This window comes from Excalfactoria chinensis, chromosome 6 (genome assembly GCF_039878825.1).
Source record: "Excalfactoria chinensis isolate bCotChi1 chromosome 6, bCotChi1.hap2, whole genome shotgun sequence".
Taxonomy (NCBI): domain Eukaryota; kingdom Metazoa; phylum Chordata; class Aves; order Galliformes; family Phasianidae; genus Excalfactoria; species Excalfactoria chinensis.
In genome coordinates, this window is record NC_092830.1 from 11,727,520 (window position 1) to 11,753,939 (window position 26,420).

The 26,420-nt window shown below is 44.2% G+C and overlaps 1 protein-coding gene across 2 annotated transcripts in view; it reads right to left on the reverse strand.

The window, feature by feature from the left end:
- CCDC6 (coiled-coil domain containing 6) overlaps positions 1–22,400 on the reverse strand; it is a 43,296-nt gene extending 20,896 nt beyond the window's left edge. For both annotated transcript variants that reach the window (XM_072340052.1, XM_072340053.1), the window contains exons 1-2: positions 22,058–22,400; positions 4,981–5,130 (exon numbers count right to left, since the gene is read on the reverse strand). In XM_072340052.1, coding sequence (XP_072196153.1) covers positions 4,981–5,130; positions 22,058–22,369 — 462 coding nt within the window. In that variant the 5' untranslated portion in view covers positions 22,370–22,400. The remainder of the gene's footprint in view (positions 1–4,980; positions 5,131–22,057) is intronic.
- Between the last annotated feature and the right edge of the window lie 4,020 nt (positions 22,401–26,420).

A 26,420-nucleotide genomic window follows, 5' to 3' on the forward strand; every position in this document is an offset into this window, starting at 1 on the left:
GAAAACACTGTGCAACAATATAATAAAAAAAATCTTACTTCTATTCCTATGACAGCAAGAATCAAAATATTTTGATGACAAAGAAGCTGTTATTACTAAGCAGTGTTACTGGCTTTCTTAATACTTAAAAGCATTTCTTTTCCTGTCCATGTAACAGTCTCAATGAAAATAAAGAAATATTTAAAAGACAGAAAACAAAAATCTCTGGAAGGTAGAAACAAAAAAAACCTACAAATTATGGTATGGAATATTGTCACTTTTAGAATTAAATGTCAAAATCAGAATGAAATCCTGAGAAAACGATTCAAACCTTCCTACAGATAAGAGAGAGTGACTGTCACCATGACATGAGTACATGACATGACTTACTGGGAAGTAAATGTCACAAAAAGTCAGCGGTGGAATTGCACTGTGCTCTGGCCATGCAACACAAATTGAAGGTACTTTTTCACTTGCAACCTTTCTATGCCAGTTCTTTTGAGTAAGATAATGGTTAGAAGGGTAAGATGGCAACAGATACCTGCAGCACTCTGTGAGAAACATCTGAAGATATACCTAATAGTCATGAACACAACTCAAGAATGCTGTTCTTCCACAGTGAAGACAAATAACTTTCTAACAAGCTACGTTTCATTAGTTCATTAATTCAACTCCTTTTGCTGCTATCTGCAGATAAAAAGATCTGTGAAGTGTAGATTGGAAGATTTAAAGCAGAAATCCTAGTGTGGAGAGAGCACTAGACAAACGTGAACTGTTTGCAACACACAAAAGAATTTGGAGTTCACCTGTATTTTCAGGGCTTCTCAGTATTTTAGTATATGAAAACTGAAACTGTAGTAAAGAATAGGCATTTTGAATAAATAAGTTCACTCCATTTTTTTTTCCACAAGCCCCTGAAGCAAATGGAAATTCCCATGCACTTGAGGAAGCCAGCTGGACCCGTATGATAGCAACTGAGCTTATCATAGCCATTCTTAATTGAATGGCTAGGAAATCTTGTTAAATTGTCTAGCCGGTAATTAAGCCACTTCTTTTTTGTGTGAGAAAACACAGAGCTGCTAAGAAAGATTTTCATTAGAACAAAAATTTGCATTTAGAGTTTTAAATCAAAATACTGGTTTTGTTTTTGAGAATTAAAAGTTTGACGTTTCTTACTTCAGCAATGGAAATTTGGCTGCAATTAACTATTTCAATATCAACAAGACATCATTCAGTTTTACAATTTCCTAAGTCCCTCTCCTCCTTCAGCTCCCCCAGCAGCCCCTGTTTAAGTCTGAAGACAGCCAAAGAACACACAGAACAGGCAGCATGCAGATGCCCAACTAGCACCAGATGCTTGTGCCTGCATCTACCTTCGATTTCCTCAAAAAAAAACCAAACTGGACGCTTTTTTTGACCTAGCTACAAATTAAAGCCGAAGTCAGTTGCTGCAATCAGCTTATGTTTAGTTAGCTGAATAAACTGTGCAAAAAGGCACATTGCCAAAATCTCAGACTAGAGCCACATGCTGCTAAGATGATGTGTGAGGTTAGGGACTGCAAGCATTAGCAGGCACTCCAGTGCGCCAGGCTGCTGGCATGGCCCTATAAAGGTACGTGAAACCAACCTAACAAGTACCTGACACCAACTTAACAAGTACTATTTCTTGATCTCATATCCTGTATATAAATGCAGTTATGTAATTTAAAACAAACTGAGTTGCAATAGCACAGTGTTGCCTGTTAAATCATTCTTTTTTAAAGTTTACGTGGAATTTGCGTCACATGGAAAGCGATATGGTTTCTTGTTGGATCTGTAGCTGCTGCGTAGCTATTAAACCTTACATTGGGAGCACGAACTGCAGCCAGAGGGCCACTATAACTGAGCAAAAGGCTAATAAGTCAAGTTAGAAGAAATCTACTACAGCAATATTTTCTATTCTGATTCAATCATAAATACACCAGGAAGTGAAATGACTATTATTCAAAGTAGGAAGAAAACAGTGATAGCCCTCTCTCAAAACACATCTCAGTGATCACTCACACTTGGGTAAAACCCTCCTTCCCTTTCACTGCCTTTGATCAGAAAACAAAATGAATCACCACAAACCAGTGAATGCTGAAACCCTAAGACTGAAAAACAGAATTGCTAACATTGAGACAGCACCCAACGGTAACATATGGATAAAGCTTTTACTTGGGAAAGAAGTGAATATTTTACAACTTCTACACTGTATATAAGTACAGTAACAAGTGTTTCCATATACACATATAACTGCTAGCTAGGGAGAAGCAAAATATGTGTTAGATTGAATCACCTTCAAAATATCCTTCTTATAGACCTTGAAATGCCCATGAAAGCTGTAGGAGTGATATTGCGGGCATTTACACAAGACCAAAAATGGACTTAGGTTAACAGAGACAGCAAATACTTTAAAGTGAGAAGCGGGGCTTTAAACTGAAAGCTTAGCAGCAACAAGAGTATATGCATTAGCTCAGGTACCTCATAAGCAGCTACAGTGATATTCTATTCTCTCTACAAAGATGCTTCCTGATACAACATAGGATGACATCCACCGTAACTCCTTACTGTACTGCCTTGTGTCCTTAAAAGTTCCCTTTCCAAATAAAACCCAATAAACAAATATTCATTAATCCCTCAGACTGCAACCTTGCATGCTGTCCAGAACTTTCTTTTTACTGTGTCAGCCCTTAAAATTTGTCCAGTTCCTCCTCTGCTGCATGATGGAAGTCCTTTTCATTAACAAACTTACACCATCAGTGAGCCTGCCTCCTCTTTACATCCAGATGCACATCAAATCCATGACACATGAGTTTACTCTGATAATTCAGCACTGATTTTATTTATTTGCATCCTCAGGCTGATGCACGGTATATGGAGAGCAGGAAGGAAAATATCATATGCCAACAGACCTGTCAAGAATCAGACTTCCACAGGGTAGCTTTCAGTATAGCTTCCCAATTACTTAATTCACCCTTAATTCAGCTATTATATTATCTTTGGAAGTCACAACATTTTCATTTCAGGAGCAGGTACTTAGAATAATTTGCACTTTCAAAACTGAAAGATATGGAAAACTCTGTATTTTTTTTTATAAGGACTGCTAGACAATGTGCAGAACAATGGACTTCATAAATTAAAGCAACATTAAACATTAATCTGCATCTTTTGAGCAGCCTTTTCACAACAGATGTGATTTTCAAGATTTACTTCCTTAAATCTCAAAACTACAACACAACAACACATGTGCACAGCTGTAGGAATGGATCCTCCATCAAAACACTTGTAGTGGTACTCTGCCAAACATTACTATCATTCCCTAGTGATTAGGAAATAACAGCTCTACAAAAATAATGGTGCCAAACTTTCCAGAGATGTAACCTGGTACAGGACAATAAGGAGTAAACACATGGGAAAGTATAATGGATTTATATAGAGCTCATTAAAACTTCTTAAGGAACAACTGTGATGACTAGCTTTAGTTTACTCCAAAATACCTATTAAGATGGACGTACAGATTTACCTTTGAACAATGCTGAAAACCTGATACAGCAGCATACATCATGCTGATCTGGGAAATTCACATTAGTCTATTAGTGAAGAGCACTGCAGCTCGTGCTCTGGCAGACAGCTTTCACATTCAAAGCATGTTAGCATTCTGGGAGCTTGGTCCCAATGCTGCTCTGAATGCCATGCATAAGCCCTAACAACTATGAAAAACAAAGGACTAAAAGCCTGCTACCTGCATGCAGAGTCACTGTATGTGTTCAAAACCCTTCAGCCAAATCAAGTGTAATTCATGCTTTTACTTTTAAAGCGTTACTTTGCTTAATACAATATAGCAGCATGGCCCCAGGTAATGTGGTTCTGTAACCAATTTCTACATAGTCCTTTCAATCAAGCAACACTGTTCAATACAGTATTTTTTTTTCTTTAGTACAAAGCTTTTTCCATAGTACGTACATCTTCAATTAGAAAAGAACACTGGATAACGTTTTTTTTTTAATGTTGACTTTGAAAGCAAATGTCTTACTCAGAAATGCTCTCATCAGTCCTCAACCAGATTAATGGGAAACAGTACATATAAGATTGAGGACATTTAACTTAACACTTAACATACTATGTGATATTAGGTATTACACTAAGTTTCAGGAGTGTCCAGTATGGAGGGTGGTCAAATAGATGGGATTAGCCCTAATGTTGTTTAGGAACAATACATTTCCTAACTGCAGGGTTACACGTGTCTCTCAAATCTCCAACTGCAGAACATAAGAAATTGTTACAACATATAAACAAGTTGTTCAAACTCAACTAATTTTCCATGACAAAGCTTGTACATAATCACATAAGAAGAGCCACAGTGGATCACACCTAACTTAGTGACCTTTCTTTCTCAGAGGCCAAAACCAGGTTTTGCACACCTATCAGAACAGGGTAGATGCATACAGAACATCCCACAGATTCTCAACCACTCTCCACAAATTAGCACTGTCGCTAATCAAAAGGTGTTTGCCATAAATTGTTCCAGCATCTGAAACTATTTTACTTTCAGCACCTAACACGCAATAGAGTTTTCATTCTAGAGAAGCAATTGTTTTGTTAGAACTATATGGCTAAAACTTACAGTCTCCTGCCAACCTTCAAGCATCACTGCGCAGTTCTGTATGTAAAGTTCAATATACAGGGCTTGCTCACTCACTTTTAAAATTAACTGTTTTATAAGTTACATCTACTGCTTTCTATTAACTTGTAGGTTCTCAGTGTGCCATTTTAAGATGCAAATTCCACAGTAACATATTAAAAAAAAACAAACCAACACATCAAAAGCCAACCCACAGTCACTGCACTCCTTGTACTTTGCTTTTATCAGATGTCTGCTTTACCACAGTTATGACCGGACCACATACCTGACTGCCCTCACACCAACAAGAACAAAAACTCAACCACCCTGAGAGAAACACCAGAAAAGGAACCACTCACCTGCATCAGTTTTCTTGAGAGCTCATTAGTGAGAAATTCCTCTTCCTTTTCATAGTTTACCGCAAGTGTTTCTTTTTCTTTTTGCAGAGCCTGAATCTTCTTAAAAAGAGTGTTACTGATGAATTCTTCCTCCTGCTCTGCCCTCGCTTGCTGTGAAATAAAGACAAAGTTTTAAGAAAAAAAAAAGGAAGCCAGTTTTCACATTAAAAACTACAATTATTCTGTTCGTCTTAATATTCCTTTCCTCCACCCTTCATCTTAAAGCTTGTCCATCCATCCTGGAGAACAGTGAGATGAATGTAAGCCCTGTTACCTCTTCCAGCAGAACAACAGGATTCTTCCTTTTTTGTTCCCCATCTTTTAACTTTGGAAACTACGCAGATGGTTTAAAGTGGCTCCCCCCCCCCCAGTCAAATGCATGAACTCCTCAGCCTCTTAAAACTTATAAAACCACTACTGATTCTGAGATTACAACTTTAACCTTCGCTATTCCTTAAAGCAAACAAAATACTGCAGCCACCTCTAAACGTTCTCCATTATGAACCGAATGTGAGGCTTCCTGCATTCAGCACTGTGCCAGCTTGCCAGATCCCTTCAGCTGCAGCACTGCCCTCTGGGAGGCACGCAGTGTTTGTTCTCCCTGCAGGTGTGACTCTGCTGACAGCAACAGGGCGCAAGGGAGCAGCACAGAGCTTTGTCAGGGGAAGGGCAGGTGGGGGTTAGGGAAGGGTTCTGCACCAGAGGGCAGTGGGCACAGAACAGACTGCCCATGGCAGTGGGCACAGCCCCAGGCTGTTGGAGTTCAATGAGCATTCAGATGATACTCTCAGACCAAAAGTTTGGATTCTGGATGGTGCCATTTGGGGCCAGGAGTTGGACTGCTCCAAAGAAAGACAGCCTAAGAGCAGCTGCCTCCTTCCCTCCCCCCTTGCTGTTCAGGTATTTCTAGGTTTTTTATGTACACTTAAGAAACTTCATAAACAGAACACTGAAGTTATCTTTTGGAAGTCTGCTCTAGAAAACCGCAAAGGGCATCTCATATAGGCAAATGACAGCCCACAGCTACAGATGGGTAAAGCCAACTCCTAATTACACAAGCAAAGCACAATTAGCCCAGAAAAACAGAATGACACAAAACCAGAATTCCCAAGCCACAGTATTCAACAAATGAGACCACATAGTGTCGAGGTTTTTTTTTGTCCCTACAATAAAACCCATATCACATGAACTGCAGGTTTGTGATTTGGCCTAAGTTTAATAAAATCATACTATCTTATAGCTTGCGATACATAAGGACTTGCTTAGTTTTATTTCAGCAAAATTTGACTGCAAAAACTTTAAGAAATAAGATCCAGAAGTATAACTGTTTAACTTTCATAATGTTCTGCCCCAAATATGGCAGAATAATCATCTCTTTATACATATTGCACGATGGAAAGTGCTTACAGGATTTCATTATGTCAGTGATCTTTTAATTGGAATGATGCATTCCCAAGTAGACCAAGAGGCAATTACTTAAGCAGAGACACCTTTCATGCCTACAAGAAAAGTTAATTACAAAGCATAACTGTCTTGAAAGCTGGCGGAATAAAAGGGACAACTGTAAATATGCCCAGATCTCCAGTATCATAAAATCCAAAGCAGTGCTTTGGAAATTTTTCAATTGAGTCCTCCTCGCTTCAAGTCTTTCTCTTCACATCCTTACCAGTGCCTTCTCCCATCTTCACTGCTTTTGTGCCATGGCTCTTACACACTACCAGCTCCCCTCTCCATTGGCACAAGCCCAAACTGAGGAAAAAGGCAGTAATAAGGGAAGAAAAGAAGCTCTGGCACAGTTTGTTAGCTGAGGTCCTGCACAGCACCTTCTCTCCAATGTTAGTGCATTTCACTGGCAGAGAACCACTCTTCCTGCGTGTTCATTATGGGTTATCATTAGCCACATCATGACAATGTAAAGATACCCAAGAGCTCTAAAGAAATACTAAATTGTCAGATTACATCTCAGAATGCTACAACACAAGGAATCTGACTAACATCTCAACATCATTATCCCTTTATAAACGTAGCTTTACTTTGAGCTACTAACAATGTTGTGCCTTCAGAGAAATGCCAGAACAGAGTAAACAGTTCAAACTGCAAAGGTTCATTGTCCTCAAATTGTTAAAATTCATGTGTTCTCTTCCAAAGTCATCCCCTCCTTTGTCCTCATGGCACAGATTTCTATTGCCAGCTTTTTGATGGTTCAAAGACAGTAAAAGGGAGGAAGGCAGACCAAGTATACATGGAACTATATTAGAAAGCTCTCAGTTTTAAAGAATCAATCTACTTTCATTTCTCTTCATTTCTGACTTGTATAAAGTCTGTTCTGCCCCTGCTCTGCACCCATCAAAACCCTTAAAATTGTTACATTGCAGCACTGTGCCAGAAAAGCCCTTCTCAGCCAGATGCTGGTGTTAAGCGGAGATGGGTGCTCAGCCTGGATACAGAGGGGCTGCACACCCAGCCCAGTTCACAGCTCTGCCCCAACATCACATGCAAGCAGGCAACAGATGAGACAGGTGGGGACACCCAGACAGTCATCCTTTCCCTTTCTCCTCCCATTTTTCTTTCCTGTATCAGCTTCCTGAAGTGGCTTACCACAGGCAGAGTCCTGGCACACAGAAATAAAGATCAACTCATTTAGGCTCATTTAAGCTGCTCAGGAACACCACACTGGTGTGCATTCAGCAGGCTCAAAGCAAGAGCTGAACAAGATTATCTCTGCCTCCATCATACCAGCGACACATTTCTCAGCTGAACAATCTTGATGCATACAAATCCCAGTGTAAATTGTAAGTTCCAGATATCCATACATCAAGTCCTACTTAGTGGTCTGCAATTTCAACATTACCTATGAAGTAAAAAAAAACAGGCTACAGTTACGAAACTAGGTATAAAAAGAACACAGTGTTACTCTATTTCTTCTAAAGCTACATACTTTCATTCTGAAACTTTCCCTTTATCTTGTTAATCACTGGAAATAGTTTGGATGTAACAAAATCGTTCGTGTTTATCTTAATATTGTCTGAAATCTATTAGTCATTTAGTCCACAGTCAAGATGATGTTTTATGGCAGTCAAAAAAAAAAGCCCACACACTGTTTTCTGCACAGACTGTCACAGTAATATATATATATATATATATATATATATATAGAACATACATGCATAGTTTCCATACAAATAATCTGCCTCTAAATCAGGCATTTGCATTAAATTTTTTTGCTTATCGTATCAGCAAAAAAAAGGAGAAAGAGCATGGAAATTAGAGACAGTGGGTGAGTGAGGGCACAGAGTTCATGATTTCTCTGTTACTCATGTTACATTCAACATCCATAAACACCAAAAGCAATTCACCTCATTCTGTGTACCACCTTACAAAATAAATCTCTAAGACACTGAGGGATACAAAATGATAACACTGGACCAGAGAGCCTTTGGAAACCTGAAATGTGCAATCTCCTTGCTGTGGAGATCTCCTGCAGAAACAGTCACGTCCACCTGTCTGCTGCGTCCCAACCTCCAGGTCTGGCTAACCCAGAGGATTGCATGGATGCACCCACTAAGGGGTTATCTGCAATTACTGAGGTCAACACCACACACATCAAAGACAATTGTGTTAATTAGTGAAAGTCAAGAATGAAGAGGGGATTCAGACTGCAGTAGTACGTGACATCCTGATTATTGGTAGAGTAGGGATGTGAAATGTTATAAAGAAAACATCTGTCCTTGTGAGTTTACTATCCAATGGACTCTTTTAAAAACAACTATGATATTACTTTTGAAAACTGAGCATCATACTAAGAAGTCAATCTCATCTCAAGTCATTTTTCCACATGCTGTATGTACTATAAACCATCAAGAGTTCAGGTCCAAAGTATTTTTATGCTTGCAGATCTTCCTGTGTATGTATTTCTAGCAGGCCAAGAGCACACACTGCTTGATTCCCCTCTGCCCACTTGTCTCTAGCTCCCACAGCAGCTTCTGCATCCAGTGAGATGCTCTTTCTGCATCACCAGACCAGATTCCAACCACTACTCCAGCGACAACATTGTATGAACAGCAAAACCCTGGTTTTCTGGTAGTTTAACAAAGCCAAATAACAGTGACAGCTGTCTACACTTCTTTCTCCTCTGAGGTTACTATTTCTGTAAGTTTCACACATCTTCCCAATACCGCAAAGCCGAGTAAGGAAAAAGCAGGTTCAACATCACAGCTGAAAGCTACTCCTTAGTGAACACCAGCGCCACATTAACAGTGGTATGATGTGAACGAGGCCTTGCATTTTAATTTCAGCTCTTTCTTCAGATGCAATTTCAGGAATACGTTTTTCACGAATGGCTTGTTAGCTCCATACAGCCTGAGAGCTAGGTGGCAAAGAACCACCTGCCTCCACTAATGCCTGCAGTAGAGCTGGCACTAAGATTTCAAGGGATATTGCTGGAGACAACTCACCAAACACCGTCCTGATCCAATTCATCCTTGAAGTTCCCCCATCTTAAAAGACAAGAGCCACCACTGACTCTTTATCACTCATCCATGCAGACGAGTTTCTGCTGGGTAACCCTAGGGACAAAATACACCTGCAGATGGAGCTGAAGAGCAATTCAACCTGCTGGCTGTATGCTTAAGAAACTCTATCTTTGCTACTGAATATAGCCCGAAACACTGGGGCAGCTTCAGGATAGATGATCTCAGCTGCTGCATGTGGTACACTGAACTAGAGCTGCCTCTTCACGGAGCTGCCTGTCCCGAGGTCCTATAAGGAAGCATGAAGAAGTGAACAGGGTGTGAAGATCAGTAAGGCACAATGGCACAATTTTAGAAATCGAAAATGTTCTCACAAAACAGAATTTAGGTTTCTCATTTGTGCTGTAGCACATACTTCACTACCACAGCCAACTCAAGACACCTCTCTAGCCATGCTTTCTGGCACTAATTTAAAATAATACAGAAAACTCTAGGTCTACAAATGCAACAATTATCCAAGTGAAACAATGTTGTTCCCTTACAGGAGGAACTTTCATGCTGCAGCCCCCCTGGGCTGGAGCTCTTGATCGTACAAGCCCTTCAGCAGCACCTGAAACAATCACGCTGCGTGCAGCATGCCTTTCAAACAAAGAGAAACACAAACCACTGCAAACAATGCGCAAGGAAAAGACTGTTCTCCAGAAATGGAAGAAGAATCAGCTCAGAGATGATGGCTCACACTACTGCAGCTGCTGTGGCCACCCAGCAACACACCCTATTTGTGGGGCCTAGGGTAGAAGGAAGGCCATTGAAACCTTTTGTGCCACAGCCAGATACCTCTGCAGCCTTCCGGCTGGCTGCTCCTGTGGGCACAGCAGCCCTCTGCATCTCAAGTTCTGGGTCTGATTTGAGTGTGATTTCCTGTTTTATGTAGGGCAACCCCCCAGATCACTTCCTCACTTTCACTTCTGGCAGAAGACCAATTTTTTTTTCCTTTTACATTCTTTTTTCTTTCGTTTCTTCCCTTCTCATTTTTTTTTCCCCTTCCTCTTTTCCCATTTAAGTGAAATTTTCAGGAGTAATAGAACTATCACGTGTGCTACTTACAAAACAGATGAGTGGGAGAGAAAAGAAATGAATCAGCATCAGACCTCAACCTATCAGCTTCAACTACTCTAAACATTACCTATCCTGTAGCATTAAAACCACAAACAGAACTGCCTCAAAACTAAGTTATTATATTTCAGCTATTCAGTAGTGCCCCTCTGTAAGAGGAGGAAAAGAGCAATACAAAGCTTTTGTTACAGTAATAAAGGAATACCTGTATGATGAGCCATTATTTAAAGTGTTAAAATATGGTTCCCTTTAATCTCCACTTACCTATGGTTGGTAATTCTATTTTCCCCTCATCCCCTTGCACCCCTCTTGATGGGGTCAGCCAGGTTTTGGCTGAGCTGTGATTAGATGTTTTCAGCTACACAGCACCCATGTAGCCTCATGAGAAACCCTCAAAAATGCAGTTATGTTCAAGATATGAGTGCATCCATGCTGTGCTTTGGAAAGCTACACAACAAACAGCTCTTTAAAAGAGCCCTGAATATCAACTCCCTCACTGAAGGCAGAAGTTCAGTAGTATTCATGCACAGCAAATCTCTGAGCATCGTAATTCACTGTCTGGTGGTGTGCAAAATAAATAAACAAATCAAAATAAACTGGCCTTAAACAGTCAATTAAAAGGCAGCTCTTGGAAAAGCTATTGTAATAAGAAAATATCAAGACAGGGTCCAGAAAGCGTATCAACCTTCAAATAACTTTTACTTAGCAGCTTAACCACGATCATGCACCATTATGCAAAAGTCTTAATGTAATTAAAGACTACGTGGGCATAAAGCTCCACAAAGGAAAGGCAGCAGGCCTGTACAGGTAAACTCTCAACATTTCCTATTTGGAGTGCTTAGGATAATAGCACAGTTCACCAGAGATATACTGATAGCATGAATTTTTCAATCACTTGGCCATCCCCATGTGGAAGGAGTGCTCGCCAACTATGAGGGCACAGTTGCAGTCTCCCATACTCAAGAGCTGTAAGCTGAGCTAACAGAAGCTACAGGCCAAGACAGGAATGACCCAGCAGTAATACTCCCTGTTTTGGGAGCATGAAGCTCTGACTGAAGCTCCGCCTTGACTAAGACAACCAATATTGGCAATAAAGTTGCACTGTCAAAGCAAACATTGAACCAAAGCCTGAAAGCTCTCTACTAAAACTTTATAGATGACTGAAAGGTTTTTGCTTTAGTCTCAGACATCTGCTGGTGTCGCCATTTCACTGGTGAAATTTTTGGTAATCATGTGTGGCAAAGAGCTTTCTAGTTAATCAATAGGTGTAAAGCAAATAGAATACAGAAGCACGTGGAACAGGTTTTGCATCTGTTCAGCCTCAGTATAAAAGCTGCTGAAAAATGAAATAAGGATACACGTGTACATAAGGGCACCGATCCCCAGCCAGACCTGTAGTTGTATACTTCAGACTGCCTGAGTTTTTGAACACGCAGCCTTCTGGATGGAGCAACGATGAAATGGTGGAGTAGGGGGAAAGAGATCCAACTACATACGGCTAATGGTCAGCTTTTATTTGTTTGGTTTATTTAAACTTATTTTTCACAGGCGGCATGATCATTAGAACTATCATCCTTTAGAAATGTTGTGATTTTATGTTTGATTTCATCTAAAATACCCTAACTAAATGCAGTCTGGTTGTGGTCGGGCTGCTCAGAAAGCAATAAAAAACAACACCAGCTAGAATCCCAGCAATGCCACCACTCAGTAAGGCAACTTGGAAGAAATGTAACCCTGCTGCAAATTGGTCCAACAACGCTGTAACATGAAACGCCCAGCGCACAAAAATACAAGTAATGCTGCTTCTTAAACTAGTATCTTCTAAGTACTTCTTTGTCTCTTTTTCTACTACCGGGAAGTCACTGTTTATCTTTGATGCAGCTAAGTATTAACTGCAAAATACCCTGCCAATTAGAAAACTCCTTATTGTTCACTCCCGAAGCTTCAGTGAAAGAACAAAACAGAAAGAAAGAAAACAAACAGAAGAATAACTTCTAGGTGACTAATTTACTAAGCAGCTTCTTTTCACCCAGCTATGCATGTCAGTGCCATCAGGCACCAATCCATGTTTTAAAACAACAAACTTGTGCACAAAGTGCAAGCGCAGCACGCTTTTGTTAGAAGCTGCCATAGCCACTTCTTTCTTTGCAGGCACAGGAGTGCAAACAGAGAGGAGAGGCTGAGCAGCCAGCTCCTCTAAATCATCTGTGTCAATCCTACTTCACTTCACAGCTCATGTAAGTAAGGACATAGATGTGGATATAAAACAGTCGGTCTTCTTCACTGGAGGAGATAACTGGCCAAAGCATTGTCCTGTCCCACCTCATTTCTCTAGGCAGACCAGATATTGCTTCCACACAGCATCCCCCGTGCAGTGCCTCCGCCATTTTCTTAAAACCTCTGTTGTTGGTTTCTTGGTTTTGCTTTTTAAAATGCCTAGTTTCAATACAGCTTATAGAGTCACTAGGGATGGCCATGTGCTTCCCCACACTAGCAAGGGGTGCCTTGTCATTCAACACAACCAGCCTCTGAAGAGCGCTCCTTTTAAAATCCCCCTCATTTCCTCATGCACACACTGGCTTTCTAGAAAAGCCATAATGTTACAGACATTAATCAAACCTCATTCCAAACCCACACATTCACAAAGCTCACATCACATCATCCATCCCACAGTTAATGCATACTAGCTCTAATTCCAACACGACAAACACATGTTCAGAACTCAGTGGACTCAGGGTATTTTTTCTATATAGTTTGTGTCTCTCATAGTACATACACCATAATATGTTAAAGTGCAATTGCTTTTCAGGCTTTCAAGACAACAGGTCTATTACATAGTGCAGGAGAAGACACTGAGGAAGATGAAGCATCCACACCCTCTGCTCTGCCTGTCTATAAGCAGAGATTTGCCGGACATAAGAGAATGCAATCATCTTTGAGTATTCACTCCATCAAGAATTGAAAAAGTCCATCTGACACAGAGAAATAACCATATACATCTTTCAGGAAATGCCTACCCACATTTCCATCCTCAGAGCAGGAACTTGCAGTTAAATATCTCACTTTTGAAAGAAAAAGGAGGTTATATGAGGGCACCACTTTTACCTAATGAATGGATTACTTATAAAGCTGGCTGTAGAAAACTCCTACTCCTCATTTGTCAGAAATATGAAAAACACACAGTTTGAAACTCCTGGAAAAGCACTGATAAAAAACTATATTTTGCAAAAGTCATAGTAACTGCCTTTGCTGCTTATTGGGAAGTAAAGGGAAACAAAGAGGCAGTCCCTCCACTACAATCATAAACAAAGCCCTTCCCACATTTGCTGGAAGTAGAAAGTCTATGGGACAGGAAGAAGTATCGTAAGAGGCCACTGAACGTTACATCTGACTTAATAAGAATCATTTATATTTTTATTCAAAACTGAATTGTATAACTGTGGGAATTATTATTATTTTTTAATCTTTGTGGTAGGACTTTTAAATATCATAGAATCACTAAGGTTGGAAAAGACCTCTGAGATCATCTAGTCCAACCGCCAACCCACCCCTACTGTGTCCATTAACCAACATCATGGTTAGCATCAACAACAATGAAGGAACTAAAAATCCCTTCACTTTAGGGCAACAAGCCAAAACATCACATTCTGAGGCAGTGTAGAGAATTAAAACACCTGACCAAAGCTCACAGACAGCTGAAACACTGTGAGGACACTTCAATCTACAGCACAGCTGAGGAGATGCACGTTGACCTCCTAAAGCTTACCCCAGCCTGAAAAGCAGATCACGTTAGCAAGGCCTTATGCCAAGAGCTCCTTCCTTGGTTGGAGCTGCAACAAAAGACACAAAGATGTGGATGACTCCCAGGAACTGCCAGGACTGTCACTATAGGCAACAGTTAGCCTACAATTTTAACAGGAAGGTTGAAAAAGTTACAGGCACAAACGTCACAATTAAACACTGATTCAATGTTTCTGCTAATAAATTACTTTAACTTAAGCCAAGGAACCCCTATAACCCCCAGATGTGAAATCTACCCATCACTTACGCTGCAGCCTTTCTCACTTAGACAGTTGCCTGTTTACTTTGGAATGGTGTACCTCAATGGTCTTGCCTTCATCTTTACTCCTTTTTTTTCCATCCCATATATTCAAACAGGACCATAACGGTCCCTCCAATTAGAGCTCCAACATCCCCCAAGCAGCAGACCTTGACTAAAGAAGAGAAACTCAAGGCCTCATTTTGTCAGTGTCCCCCAGCTACTGCTTTGGAAGCAATATATCACAGCAGTATTTTCTCTTCCTGATCCATAGGAACTTGTTCTGTATTTCCCTTTCCGCCTCTCTTTTAGAACATGGCTTTGTCTCTTCCACTCCTTCTGTTCAGATATGAAAACCTGCACAAGATGCAGTTTGTACATTTTGTCCCTACCACTCTCCTCCTCCAGCTTTTTTCTTATTTATTTATTTTTTTTAACCAAGTAAGGCAAAAAAGGATTCACCCCTTGCTCTGCTGCTAAATTCAGTATCTTCCTCCTACCCCCAAGCATTAAAAAGAGCAGCAAACAACTGTTTCTCTCTGCTGCTCTTAGCAAGCTATGCTGCAGTGCATCAGATGCGTACTGCTGACAAACTCTGCTCCTCTGGAAGAGCACTTTCTTACTCCTTGCTGCACATTTCAAGAACAGTTTGTGCTAAATTAGCACCATATCCTGCTGCATCTCACACACTGAGCTCACTGACCAGCCCTGTTTGCAGCAGCAAGGACTCACCAATGCAAGCATTCTGCGATCTTCAGAGTTTCTACCTGAAATTCTACCCAAGCACATCTTATGAGCTGCAGTGTGATGACACAATCTTTTGCTGAAATCATTAGCAGCTGTGTAAGCCTGCTTAACACACCTGCATTGCACACAGAAGTACTATTTCCTCATGTACCACAAGGAGTTTCAGCATTAGCAGTCTGCAGGTGAAAATATGCCCCCTGCACACCAACACCCAGGACTGAGCGCTTAGGAACAAACTCCAATATGAACTGCAGTCGATATCAGCAGCAGGAGGAAACAATCAATGAAGACAAGTAAAATGAACTAATAAGTGAAACACAAGCAAAGGCAAAGTCACCGCTCTAAATGAAAGACTTACAAAGTCAGATTTTCTGCACCCTTTGAAATCAGCAATAAAAATCAAACTGTACTGCACTCAAAACTACAAATAAAATGCAGTACACAGCTTCCAGGAGCTGAAAATCACCCCAAGGTTTCGTCCATATTAGCTTTCCAAAAAATGGAATTAGCAACAGGGAACCTGGAGAAAAGACCAAAGCTTTACCCTACCATTTAAAGCAACAGGTGTGTAGCATACAGGGATATTTGTTTCCCGTGAAAGCAGACCTACACTAAGAAAGAAGGGCTGTTAGTCTCAGTAAATGTTCAAACCTGGCAATAAGCAGTGCTTGAAAAAACTCACTACAAACTGTCTGACACAGAACTGAATACCACTTTGATGAGAAGGTTCATTTAAAAGGAGACTGCACATGCACAACAGGAAGCTTACAGAAACAACAAGGACTTAGCATTATTAAAAATTCCCAAATACTCTCTCAAATCACAGCTCTTACTTCACTTTCATCCCAAAGTAATTCAAAGCAATATGCCAACATTACTATTGATTGAAGACACTCCACCATTATTCAACAAAGCAACACCAATAAAGTAACGGGGAAAGAAGCAGAGCTGTTGTGCAACCTTTCTAGGCAAGCAAGACAAGATGGTTATCAGTTTGGTACCAACCCAATGGCAATACTGAAAATAAACTCAATGTAAAAAGGACAGAAATGTCAGGAGAGCTATTTGGCATGGTTTTATAGGGAACAAGTCCTGACGGATAAGCACACGTTCATCTTTCAGCCAAAGCCTATTTGTAGTAAAGATTACTGCACAGGTGTAAGACATGTACATGGTGCCCATAAGACTGTATTTAAAATAACAATACAATACTCAAAGTACAGGCAGAATTCCAAAGTGGCTTACAGACCTTAAAAACACTTGTCAGTGGGAAATGTCTAATGCAATTTCACACCAACACGCACTAAGCATGATGCTGATTAAAACACTGACTGTATATCACTCTTCATTAAGTCATTTCTGACGAACTCCAGAAGACCAAGATTGCAAGACGGTAAAAAAAAAAAGGCTCTTCACCAACCCCATAAATGAAGGGATTCTCCTCAGAGAACGGACATGGAGCACTGGCCTCATCAGTGATGCTGCAGCACAAATACTGCTTCACAAGGTCCTCAAGGCTTCAAGGCTCCAGCAGAGAACACCTCCATCACTGTAAGTAGCACTGGTGAAACTGGTACAGGGAAATAAATGTATGGCATCAGGACCTCTTTGTAAAAAGAAAGAGAGAGCTAGCAGAAAGCCTCACGAAATTCAAGAACAGAAGAAAACATTCTTCTTGACACCATGGCACCACAGCTATGAGCACCAAATCAGGTGGTACTGCAGCAGAATGAGTCGGGCCTGGAAAAGACATGAAGGTGCTGCTGCAGTTGTGCTCAGTTGGCTGCAGCACCCAACAGTCAGCTCACAGAGAAAGACTGATGATACAAGATGAAAAAAACAAAAGCTGTCAGCTCCAAATGAAGCTCTCAGATACAGCTGGACAAATTTGGAACAGGAAAATGTGTTCAGCCTAGACCAGCGCATCATATAGCCACAACACATTCCAGCACATTGGACTTCCAGCATCTCAGAGCCTGACAGCTTCTTTCAGTTGTGCCAGCAGCTGTGCACAAGGACCAAGCGGCAGCAAGTGGTACCACAGCTTCTCACTAGCATCTTGCCAGCACTGCAGCAAATAGCGTGGCTTTTACCACCTTAACCTAAAGGTCACAAACAGTAACAAAGTCCATCACAAAGCTTCCTTCTTCCTCTACAGATTTCTGTAGAAGCTCAACAGAAACTTCTTAAGAAGGTGGCAAACACAATGTTCAAATACAAGACAGTTGTTTCTTCTACGTCTGCTCTTCCTGAATACCTTTGGAGTTCCATTGCACATTAATTTGCTAATCTCAGCAAAAATGTTGTCTTCACTCCAAGAAGCCAAAAGCCAGAAGTGAACAATGCGGTTGGATCTGAAAGCTGTGAGGGCACTCTTACCCCTACAGAAGCTGCCACAAAACAGCAGAACCCCCCTTTTTCACACTTGCAACAACTACTGTAAAACAAAGCGTAAGTAGAAGACTTTACATGCTAAACATTCACCTCCTCACTTTCTCGGTTCACTTTGTACATTCTAACCACTTTCCTCCCTTTGCCCTTAGCTGAGCACCTTTCAAAGGTTCACGTTTTTATGCAGCCTGTTCTGCTTTTTCTCCTACCATTCATACTCTGTACTGAAAAAGCATTCTGCTTTGAAACTCCGGTTCCAACTGCAGGAGAGGCAAAAAGTGCTCTTTGAGGAGGATTTTCACCAGTACAGCACACATGAACTTCCCCAAACTACCTCTCCAGGCTGCCATTTTCCACGAAGAACCACAGCAGCATATCGCTGTGCACACACATCCCACCACACACTTCCTTGAGAACAAAATGCTAAAATCACATCTATTTCCAGCATCTAAATCTGGTTGTTTACCGAGAAAACTGTAACAACTCGGCAATACCACAGAAGATTTTGCCAATCTGTAAGTCACAGAAAGCCTGCCTGTTTGCAGGAGATGTCTGTTACTGGAAGCGACAAATTTCCCCAGAATTTGTGACTAAAAGAAGGAAATGAGAGCTGAGTAAGCCCTTTTCTTCCATTGTTTCTCCCAGCTAGCAGAAGCCTGTCCACACTGCAGCGCAGAAACGGAGACCATGAAGCCATGAGACGCAGCTGCCCTCTGCATACACTCGGTATATAAACAAGGTCACATTCAGCCCTGAGGTGCAGGTCTAGCTGGAGGGACAAGGGCAGCAAAGGCTCCCAGGAAAACACTGCTGCTCACAACCTGCAGCACAGCAGCTCTCTGCCCCAACACCTGTGCCTCTGAGCACCGTGGAACTGGCAGCACAACAGCAGGGTGCTCACCCAAATAGCCCTGACGTGGTACTCACGCCATCAGCATTTCAGATCAGTCTTCTCCATCTCAACCAATGGTCCTTCAGGTACCCACATACCTCCCTATGGGACTTCTAGGACTCTTTCCTTCCCTGCAAAGCAAACTGGGTGGAAGAACGGAAAGCCGTTCTCAGAAAGTCTATGTTACAGCATTAAAACTGCTACATCTGGCGCCCTGTAATAGGAATGTTCTGAAATCAAGAGTACTCAAATACACTATCTTTACATCAGTTAGAAAAAAATAAATGCTAGAGTAAGGCTCACTACACTTTATTTCTCTGATGCTACAGGAAATGCCTGATTACACCAGGCCAATTCACGTGAGGTAAATGACCGAACCTAACACCCAAGGGGAAGCATGTACGTACCTGCAGGAATCGGACTGAAACGGGTTTTGTAATGAAAAGCAGCCTGCTTCTATGAGGCCCGTCAAGTAGAAAGAACAACAAAACCAAAATGCTTCAGGACTGCATGGCTTTCACCGAGCCAACTTTGTGACATCAAACACTGGAAGGCAAAAATCAAATAATGAAAGGAACAAACCCAAGTTCTTCTTCTGACTTCAAAACAAGCTCCCTGACCTGGACTCATGTGCAGCCGGCTGAAGCAATGCAGCTCCCCCGGCATGCAGCAGTGCAACCTTTAGGAGAGTGCTCCTTCTCCCCCCAGGTTTGCATGTACTCTGCTTGCACCAGAGAAGTTGTGCTGTCTCAGACTTAGTTCACCAAGTATGACATTTCCTTGCAGACCTCTCACCAAGAAACGAAGGAAGTGCACACAGGAACTCCACTTCTGATAGCACATGTAGCACAGTAACCAAAAGCAATGACTTTGCAAACGCATAGCTGCTAAGATTTGCAGACTTTTCCCAACCTGAGCTCCATTCATTCCATTTCCTAAACGAGATCGTGCAGAAACATATAATGCAATCACATAATTAAAGACTGCTAAATACATGCAAACAAGTGAAGTGAACTCAGCTATTTCTTTTTAATACTTACTCTCGTACTCCAGATAACACTTCAGATCTCCACGCTCTCCTCACTGAGTGCCTCCCCATGGTAATTTCCAATAACAGCAGGTCAGATAAAATTATCATGTGTATTTATTTAACGTCATAGCCTTGCACGAGACCAGCAGCATAATCCCATTTGCATTTCAGGCCGCAGAAAAGAGCAGAGCTTGCACAGCTTTTTTGGAAACACACTTAGTTCAAGCAAGTTTTACAGATTCCGGCATTAAACCAGCATCTGTTGTTACCCAACACAAGAGAAAAGAAGAAAAAGACTGCTTTCTGTCTGGTAAATCTTAAAGGGAAAATATTCAAAACCAGAAAAGAAGTTGGAGGGAACTAATTGAAGCACAGTGTCAGTGCAGCACAACAGAGTTCAGAGGAAGGGGTGGCAAAAGGCCGGGATGATGGGTCACACAGCCAGGAGCGTCACCTCCACCTACTGCACACAGCTTGCATCATCTCACCTGCACTTCTGGCTACCTGTCGGTTCCACTCGAGCTTCACAGCTCATCCTCAGCAAACGGCAAGAATCGAAGTTGATCCGTGAAAGCACAGTGCCTACAGCAGGAAGCGGCTGTGCTGCACTGCCCTGCCCACACTGCACACCAGCGAGGAGCAGGAGCTGGGCTGTGGGAGTAGCTCCACAACGGCTTACCATCACAATGGGGAAAATCAGAAAACTTTGCATTGAATGACATTTCCATGCAAATGGTGCACATTTCAGCGTTTAACAAAGCTCATCTCCGATCACTTTCATACTCGGAGCAACGAAGTATTTTGACTGCAAATCTGTTTACATTAAGGACTATGTAAATCGCAGCACAAAGTCTGCTCTGCATTCATGATTTTGTCGCTTGCTGAATTAGAAGTGGCTCGCTCAGCTATGCATAGCAAAGACGGTGTCTGCTCAGGAGACTGGTTTTCTAGGCAGCCTACAGGTTGCTGTGAAAGTCTAACACCTTTCTCTCTTCAGCCAAGATGTCAGGAAAGACACAGATGGTTTCAGGTTTAAGAAAAATACTCCCTTTTTCCCAATTAAAACCTAAGGTAATCAGTCCCTGAGAGAGCACAAAAGGAACGTTAATTCACAGGAACTTGTTTACAATCAGCCACACACACCTAGCAGGGGTTCAGACAGATGCCATGTCTTTCTAACAAGCAGAGAGAAAATGTCTGACTGACAAGATGTCTTAGCCCCTTCCAGCACTGAAGGCACTCCACCGCTGCCTAATTAAGGCTCATTCTCTTCTGGTAAAGTACTGACAAAGCACATGTTTCCCCAACCGGCACTATATTTGTCATTCTTGAATAAATTACTTTGTATTGTGTTTCACGCACTCTTCCGGCCCACATCCTGCTAGCACTATTGGGAACAGAGGAGGGGTCTGCCTGCGTGAGCTCCAGATCCCATTCCCTTGCTAGACGTATCGCAACAAACCGCTCATCAATCGAACCGCTACAAGCCGGTCAGTGAAGCAGCAGATGGGAATGAGCACTTGCAGGTGGGATCCGGAGTCTTTACTGCAGCTCCGCCCGCACCAGCAAGGGCAGCAGGGCAGCACAGCACAGCCGGCACCACCTCCAAGCAGCCCCCCCGCTGCCCGGGGTGCCCGCACACCGGCCGTGGCCATTGCAGCACCCAGAGCAGCACTGACGGCTGAGATAGCGCAGACAGCCTGACACAAACCCCAGACGCCCCACGGATGGGGAAGGAAACCGTGTCATGTGGATTACATTTTCACACGTATTTTGCCGAGGACTGACGCCTCGGAGCGCCGCAAAGTGAAGATAAACTCATTTATCCTCCCGGCGCGCATAAGGGAGCAGCGGCGGAGCTGGGACGGCGCGGTGCGCTCCCGCACGGCTGTTAGTCCTCCTCACACGGGAGCTCTGGACCACCTTTTCGGACGGTACGGACGACCACAACGAGTTCAGGCGATCGGGACGCCACCCGCAGCTCTCGCGGCTCGATCCGCCCGAAGAGCCGGCGGTTCGGAACGGGCCCCTCCGCGCAGCCCGCCCGCACCCACCCGCACCAAGCGGCGCTCCGAGAAACTTCGTGGCAACCCGCGTCCCGTCAGGGCGCCCTCGGGCCCGCGCCGCCCGATGCCCGCCGTTCCCCGGCAGCCGCGGCCCGCGGAGGGCAGCGCGGGGCCGGGGCTCTCGGGGCACGACCGCGCCGCTGACGCCCGGCGGCCTCTCGGCCCGCGGCGAACCCGCCCGGCGCGGGGCCCGGCGTGGCGCGGGGCAGGCCGAGGCCCGGCCGCTCGCGGAGCCCCGAGGCCCGGTGCCGCCCCGCCGCCCCCTCCCGCGGCGCCGCCCGCACTCACGATGGTGACGCTGGCCTTGCGCAGGTCGCGATTCTCCTCCTGCAGCGCTTTGCACTTCAGCTTGTAGGTCTCCAGCTCGATCTTCAGCACCTTGTTCTCCTGCTGCAGCGAGGCCAGCCGGTTCGTCAGCTCCTCCAGCCGGAACGGCGAGATCACGATCCCGCCCGCCTTGCCGCCGCCCGCGCTCCCCGAGCCGCCGCCGCCCGGCCCCGCCGCCGCCGGGCCGCCCGCCGCCAGCGCTCCCGCCGCGCTCCCTCCGCCCCCGCTGCCGCCGGCGCCGTCCGTGTCGCTCTCGCTGGCGCTGTCCGCCATCGCCGCCGCTCCCGCCGCCGCCGCGCCGCCAGGCGAGCAGGGGGCGGCGCCCGCCGCGCGCCGCCGCCGCCCCGCGCGCCGAGAGCGGCCGCCGCTCGCGCCGCCCGCCACAGCGCCCCCTGGCGGACCCGCCCGCCGCAACGCCCGCACCGGGGGCGGCCCCCGAGGGGATCCCGCGGGCGGAGCGGCCTCGAGGCGCCGTGTGCCGCTGCGGCCGCGTGCTGTGCGGAGCCCGGCGGCCTCGGGTGGAGCCGTCCCTTCTGGCGGACGAGTCCGGCTTCAGTACTGACTGAAGCATTCCCCTCTGGAAAGGCTTTTACATGGAGCTCGTTGTTTAAGTGTTGCAATAGTCGTGACTACCGGCTCGTACGCAGACCTTGGATTTCATGGCTGAGTACAGACCTGGCAGCGGCTCTTTGCTCCGGGTGGTGACACTGCCCAGGTTTCATTTACACGAGGTCAGTGCCGGAGCCTCATTTGCACGCAATTGAAACAACAGAACTCTCTGTTTTATAAAGAAATACGTGTATGTAATACACACAATGCAAGAAATGTTCCTCAGGGATCTCGCTTTTCATTGTACAGGGAGGCAAAAGGTAGGAAGAGTTCCTTCAGAGGCTACTGAACAATCGATGATAAAACCCAGGCAATGCTGACTTTCCTAAGCGCGGTGCCTCCAGAACTGATTTGTCATCATCATTCATTCCGGTCAGGGAGCAGGAGAGGAAAGTGTTGCTCCCTTGGACATGGCTCCTGGAAAACCAGAGTGCGAGTTGCAGAGGAAAGCACGCTCCTTGGAAATAGCATCACCCTGGAAACAGATCTGAGGACATTCCTTCCACTTTATGCAGCGTGGGGCTGCTGAGGACTGCCTTCCGTGCACGTCTGGTTCACACTGATGCGCCTCGATGACTTCAGCTGAACTTCATCATGATGATGACACCAAAGTGCTCCGCATCTCATTCTCATGCTTCGCATCTTGAGTATGAGGTCGTGGCTTTGCAGGCTGTTTCATTTCTCTGCTCTCTTCAAGGAGCTCTTTGGGAGGGCTGTGTGGCCCAGCAGTGAGCATTTAATGCTGGAGTGCGCTCCAGCAGGGGCTGCAGTGAAAACTCTTTAGAAAGAGGGGGGAAAAAAGCACCTTAATCTCATCAGTCTCCTGCCTGATGGTTTGCCAGGGTTTTAAGCATTTTCCTCAGCCAGATCAGATAACTCCCAGGGACCAGAGAAAGAGGAGGAAAATTCCTTACTGGAAAAGTTGATTTACATTCAGGATGGTTTTCTGACATGCACAAAGCTGTATGCTGTTACTGGAATAGACCTCAGCTTCAGTATTTCACTACTGGATGCTGTAAGAGGATTTGAGATGAAGATCGGTTTGTAATCTGATAACTGGAGTCTGGATTGCAAAGCATGCCACAGCTTGCCTGGGCAACCTTAATAGCACAAACAGCTAAATCAGGCAGGAAACCTAACCACAGCCAGTTTGGTGGTTATTCCCTCGGGCCAGAAGGCGTAACACAGCGGGGTTCCTGCAGGCCTGCTAGTGGAGAGCTGTGCCAGAGCAGGCGGGGACGAAAGAGGGAAGCAACATGGTTGTGCTGGACTGGGGGCAGTTTCTGCATCTCATCTCTCACACTTCAGACTCGACTTTCCCAGCCTGCTCCGAGTCTATATCTGTTGCTCGACAGTGCAGCAGGTTTACTTTGCCTGACCCAGCCCAGTGTAAGTGCAAAGCTGTGTCCCAGGAGCAGCATCTTCAGCTGGGACACACGCACCCTGTGTGGCATTAAGCAGCAGGACAGCCCTGCGGGCACAATGGCGTGGTGCACCCAGGTGGCTCTGGGGCAGCCAGCAGCAGGGTACTGACCTCTCTCTGGCTCACGGAGCCACCATGCCTCATAGTATCATAGAATGGTTTGGGTTGGAAGGGACCCCAAAGGATCATCAAGCTTCAATCCCACTGCCACAGGCAGGGCCACCAACCTCCAGATCTGCTGCTAGAGCAGGTTGCCCAGGGCCCCACTCAACCCGGTCTTGAGCACCTCCAGGAATAGGACATCCATAACCTCTCCAGGTGACCTGTGCCAGCACCTCACCACTCTCTCTGTGAAGAACTTCCGCGCCACAACAGATTTTGCTGAGAGCAAAGCATGCCCTGGCCATGCATGTCTGCAAAGTCCTTCTCCCATTTATAGCGCAGGGACTAAATGGCATGTTAATTCAGGCTTCTCTGCTTAGGCAAAGTCATTTTAAATTAAGATACATTAATGCACATCTTTCATTTTAGATAATGTACATTCTGATTACTGTGTGCGTTCGTTTCCTTCTTTATTATTATTATTAGTTTGAGGAATAGCTGAATAAAGGAATGAGTTGTAGGGAAATGTAATGGAGCGTACACGCTGTTCGTTCTATGGAATAGCGTGGTCCATACTGCTCCTGGATAAATGAGTCACCAGGACTCTATAATTGGTTTCTTAATTATTTATGAAGGGGTCTTTTAACAGCAGTAATTTTTCCATTAACGGCAAGTAAGGATTTCATTATCTTTAACTACACTGCCTCTTTGTTCTACGCCACAGTAAATATCAAAGTTTGTTCTTTTCGCAGCTATAATATACAAAGGAATTTCAGCACTGTAAAGTAATTATTCTTCCCTGTCTGCCTGGGAATACAAGTCTAGGTCATCTTATTTTTGGTTTCTTAATCACAAGAAGGTGTATCGTTTTTCAGAGGATTTACTGGGCAGGGGCCTCTGCTATCTCAAGCAGCACAGGGAGCCTGGAAGGGGAACTGGGTGCTGCACTCAGCATCCCCAGTGCAGCAACTGGAACTGGTCAGCTCAGCCAAGGGAGTGTGCCCAAAGGAGCACAATGTCAGACAGCTGTTGGTATTGCTTTCAGCAGAAAATATCAAAAAATAGGCTGGAATTGCTATGGACCTGCAGGTGCATAGATGAGGTGATCCTGGGCGACGGGGGAGCTTCTCCTGATAAAGCCCAGCCTCCTCACCATCCGCACTCTGCGGGCATTGCATCAGAGGGCTCGCTCCCCAGCCAGCACGCCTGCTTTCATAATAATAAATTATAACTTGGCACTTTTGTAGCACTCTCCAGTTCAAAGCTGCGCTGAAACATTATCTAATTAATTCTCACAATAGCCCTGGAAGGCAAGAAATGGAGGTAGTGAGCTAATGTACTTGCCCAATGACAAACAGTGAGTCAGTGGGAGAGTGGGAGTAACACTCAAGGGCCCTTGATGCTTAGATCTGAGACGGCATCCTTCTTTTCATAAAAGCATTTTAGTGATTTACAAGACAGCACCCATATATTTAATTACAATTACATCCAACTACTCCAAATTAATAGATTAAAAGGGGAGAGAAAACATTAGCCTAGTTAGCACCAAGAAGAAATCACATGCTTTGTGCATCAGTAAAACATTAACCAAACCAATTTAAAAATACAAGTATGTGGTATAAGCAGAGTTGGCAAACCCCCCTGGGAGGGCTTCCAGTTTCAAAGCTGAGCACAGGCTGGTGGGCCCTGCCCTCCTCCCCTGCCCTCCCAGGGGCTGGGGGCTCCCATGGCACCTAAGCCACCAGCCCATCCCCACTGCAGGGCATCAGACAGGCACTGTCTTGTCCCACGGAGGCAGAGTTGCCTCTTGCTGGCCAGCAGCAAACCTGAGCGATCTGCAGAGATGCAGCTCAGTTTTTCAATGAAGCAGGCAAAGAGCGACAGTGATATTGTATGAGAAATAAATGGAAAGCTCTAGGGGAGCAGGGGGGAGCTTTGGTCCAAGTAAAGAATCTTAAAATGTCACTGGCACTGTAATAGTACCAGAGCAGATAGCGCAGCAAGAAGCAGCAATAAAAAAAGGCAGGGATTTATTCAGAGAAACAGTCAGTACAGGAGATAATGGGCAATTACAACTGGTATTTCATAAACTCACATCAACAGTAGAAATATTTAAATCAAATATATTGCTGGCGTGAGGAACTGGAAGAGGTATGTTCTGAGATTTCATACAAACTGTAATATAATTCC